Source organism: Chiloscyllium plagiosum, unplaced genomic scaffold (assembly GCF_004010195.1).
Source record: "Chiloscyllium plagiosum isolate BGI_BamShark_2017 unplaced genomic scaffold, ASM401019v2 scaf_79744, whole genome shotgun sequence".
In the NCBI taxonomy this organism is placed as follows: Eukaryota; Metazoa; Chordata; class Chondrichthyes; order Orectolobiformes; family Hemiscylliidae; genus Chiloscyllium; species Chiloscyllium plagiosum.
Genome location: NW_025188369.1, coordinates 1 through 3,119, shown reverse-complemented (window position 1 = coordinate 3,119; position 3,119 = coordinate 1). Strand labels below are relative to the sequence as shown.

The following is a 3,119-nucleotide window of genomic DNA, read 5'->3' as shown; positions in this document are numbered from 1 at the left end:
CCGGGTGGGGGGGTGGGGGATGTGGGGCGAGGTGGGTCGGGTGCTCTCACTGCTGTCCTGGCCCCCACAGGTTCGTCGCTGTACCCATCATGGCGCTGATTGCTAACTTCGGAATTCCCAAGTGGGTCCGCGAGAAGGTCGTCAACGGGATCCAGCTGGGAATCTACCTGTACGCCCACACTGTCTTCCTGGTGAGTACCCCCCCACTCTGAGACAGCACTGGGGGGGGGGGAGGGCTGCCCATGGTCAGGGGCTCCCCACCCCCTCAGAGCCCTCCCTCCCAGGGATGGGGGTGTTCACAGTCAGGGGTTCCCCACCCCCTCAGAGCCCTCCCTCCCCAGGGTGGGGGGTGGTGTGTTCACGGTCAGGGATTCCCCACCCCCTCAGAGCCCTCCCTCCGACTGCAGGATCCACGTCACCGTATTGTTGCGGATGGAGGCCATTCTGCCCACTGTCCCTGTCCTGGCTCTGTGACCCATACAACATTGAACAGTACAGCACAGTACAGGCCCTTCGGCCCTCGATGTTGTGCCGGCCTTCTATCCTACTCTAAGATCAGACTAACCTACATACCCTTCACTGTACTATCCTCCATGTGCCTCTCCAAGAATCGCTTAAATGTCCCGAAATATCTCTGACTCTACTCCCACCGCTGACAGTGCATTCCACACACCCACCACTCTCTGAGTAAAGAACCTGCCTCTGTCACCTCCCCGAAACCTTCCTCCAATCCCCTTAAAATGATGCCCCGCGTGATAGCCACTTGCGCCCTGGGAAAAGGTCTCTGGCTATCCACTCTATCTACACCTCTCATCCTTCTTCACTCCAATCAGAAAAGGCCTAGCTCCCTCAACCTTTCCTTCAATAGACATGCCCCCCCCCCAGTCCAGGCAGCAGCCTGGGAAATCTCCTCTGCACCCTCTCTAAAGCTTCCACACCCTTCCCATGATGAGGCGACCAGAACTGCACATAATATTCCACATGTGGTCTAACCAGGGCTTTACAGAGCTGCAGCATAACCTCGCGGCTCTTAGCCGTGATCCACTCGGGCTGCACGATCCAGCTGGGACCCACGATCCCAACCCCTACCCCCAACACCCCCCTGCCAATCCCAGCAGGTCCACGTCGCCGTTCCCCATTCCTGTTGTGTGCCCCTAGCGGGGGGAACCTGTGGACCCCTCAGCCGCAGAAGGGAGGTTCAGGACGAAACATTGGAATACTTTCGAATAGGAGTTGGATCTGGTGTCTCGGGATCACCGGAGAAAGTGTGGACAGGAGAGTGAGTTGGAAGACAGGAAAGGATCAGAAGGAGAAGCGCAGGGAACACGGGGCTAGCGAGGACGGCCATTTTGGTCGGCCTGGGCCAGTTTGGGGCGAAGGGGCTCCATTCAGGAGGGCTCTACGTACCATGGCGGGTTGAATGGTGGAACAGGCTCGAGGGGCCGAATGGTTTTGGATGGCCCCTGGCCATTCCCATTGGGTAAACATCCCCCCCCCATTACCGACGAAGGGGCTGGGGGGATGGTCAGTCTGATCCGCATCCCTCCTGAAGGCCTCTCTGTGACCGGTGGACGGACAGGTGGGGAGAGGGTCTCTGGCCCCATGCAGAGGAGTGACCAGGCTCGGGCACTGCGCTCAATGTGGGTGAATGGTGAGGTAGGCCCGACTGCAGCCTGGCCTTTCCTGATCCTCCTCCTCCTCCATGTAAGCCCGCTCTCTCAAGGCTCCTTCTCTGCCCCGGACCCACAGGTGATCACGCGGCCATCAGCTGCCAACCACAACTTCCCATACCACGTCCGCACCTCCCAGATTGGCACCGTGGACACCGACTTGGACAAGTTCCCTCACCATGTCTACGGCAACGCCGGATTGGGGGTCCCCTCGGTCCCTAACTTCACCGAGCTGTTCTCCATCGGCACATCCAATGGGACCCGCAATGTGGTGAGTATCCACCGGCCACGGCTCGATCTGAAACCCGCTGGGGAGGCAGGCTGCGGCCTAGTCTCGTCAAAACAGGGAGGCCACCTGACCTCTGACTCATCAGCCTCCTTATACAAACCTCAGCCACAGAGCAAGAGGCAAAACGACCTGGGGTCAGTGCTGAGGGAGTGCAGCACTGTCGGAGGGTCAGTGCTGAGGGAGTGCCGCACTGTCGGAGGGTCAGTGCTGAGGAAGTGCTGCACTGTCGGAGGGTCAGTGCTGAGGCAGTGCCGCACTGTCGGAGGGTCAGTGCTGAGGGGGTGCTGCACTGTTGGATGGTCAGTGCTGAGGGAGTGCTGCACTGTCGGAGGGTCAGTGCTGAGGGAGCGCCGCACTGTGGGAGGGTCAGTGCTGAGGGAGTGCCGCACTGTCGGAGTGTCAGGACTGAGGGAGTGCCGTACTGTCAGAGGATAAGTGCTGAGGGAGTGCCGCACTGTCGGAGGGTCAGTGCTGAGGGAGCGCCGCACTGTGGGAGGGTCAGTGCTGAGGGAGTGCCGCACTGTCGGAGGGTCAGGGCTGAGGGAGTGCAACACTGTCGGAGGGTCAGTGCTGAGGGAGTGCCGCACTGTCGGAGGGTCAGTGCTGAGGGAGTGCCGCACTATTGTAGGGTCAGTGCTGAGGGAGTGCCGCACTGTCAGAGGGTCAGTGCTGAGGGAGTGCCGCACTGTCGGAGGGTCAGTGCTGAGGGAGCACCGCACTGTCGGAGGGTCAGTGCTGAGGGAGCGCCGCACTGTTGTAGGGTTAGTGCTGAGGGAGTGCCGCACTATCGGAGGGTCAGTGCTGAGGGAGTGCCGCACTGTCGGAGGGTCAGTGCTGACGGGGGGGCCGCACTGTCGGAGGGTCAGTGCTGAGGGAGAGCCGCACTGTGGGAGGGTCAGTGCTGAGGGGGCGCCGCACTGTTGGAGGGTCAATGCTGAGGGAGTGCCGCACTGTGGGAGGGTCAGTGCTGAGGGAGTGCCACACTGTGGGAGGGCCAGTGCTGAGGGATGCCACACTGTCAGAGGGTCAGTGCTGAGGGAGTGCCGCACTGTTGTAGGGTCAGTGCTGAGGGAGTGTGTGTATCCCTGAGTGTGTGAATGTGTGAGTGTATGTGTGTGTGTGCGTATGAGTGCGTGTGTCCCTGTGTATGTGCGTGTTTG

At 60.7% G+C, this 3,119-nt stretch overlaps 1 protein-coding gene across 1 annotated transcript; it reads left to right on the top strand.

The window, feature by feature from the left end:
• Window positions 1-60: 60 nt before the first annotated feature.
• tmem145 (transmembrane protein 145) lies at window positions 61-1,941 on the top strand (the record flags this gene model as incomplete). Its single annotated transcript, XM_043684561.1, has 2 exons — window positions 61-191; window positions 1,750-1,941. Coding segments are annotated over exons 1-2 (294 nt in total), but the record flags the coding sequence as incomplete, so codon positions are not given.
• Between the last annotated feature and the right edge of the window lie 1,178 nt (window positions 1,942-3,119).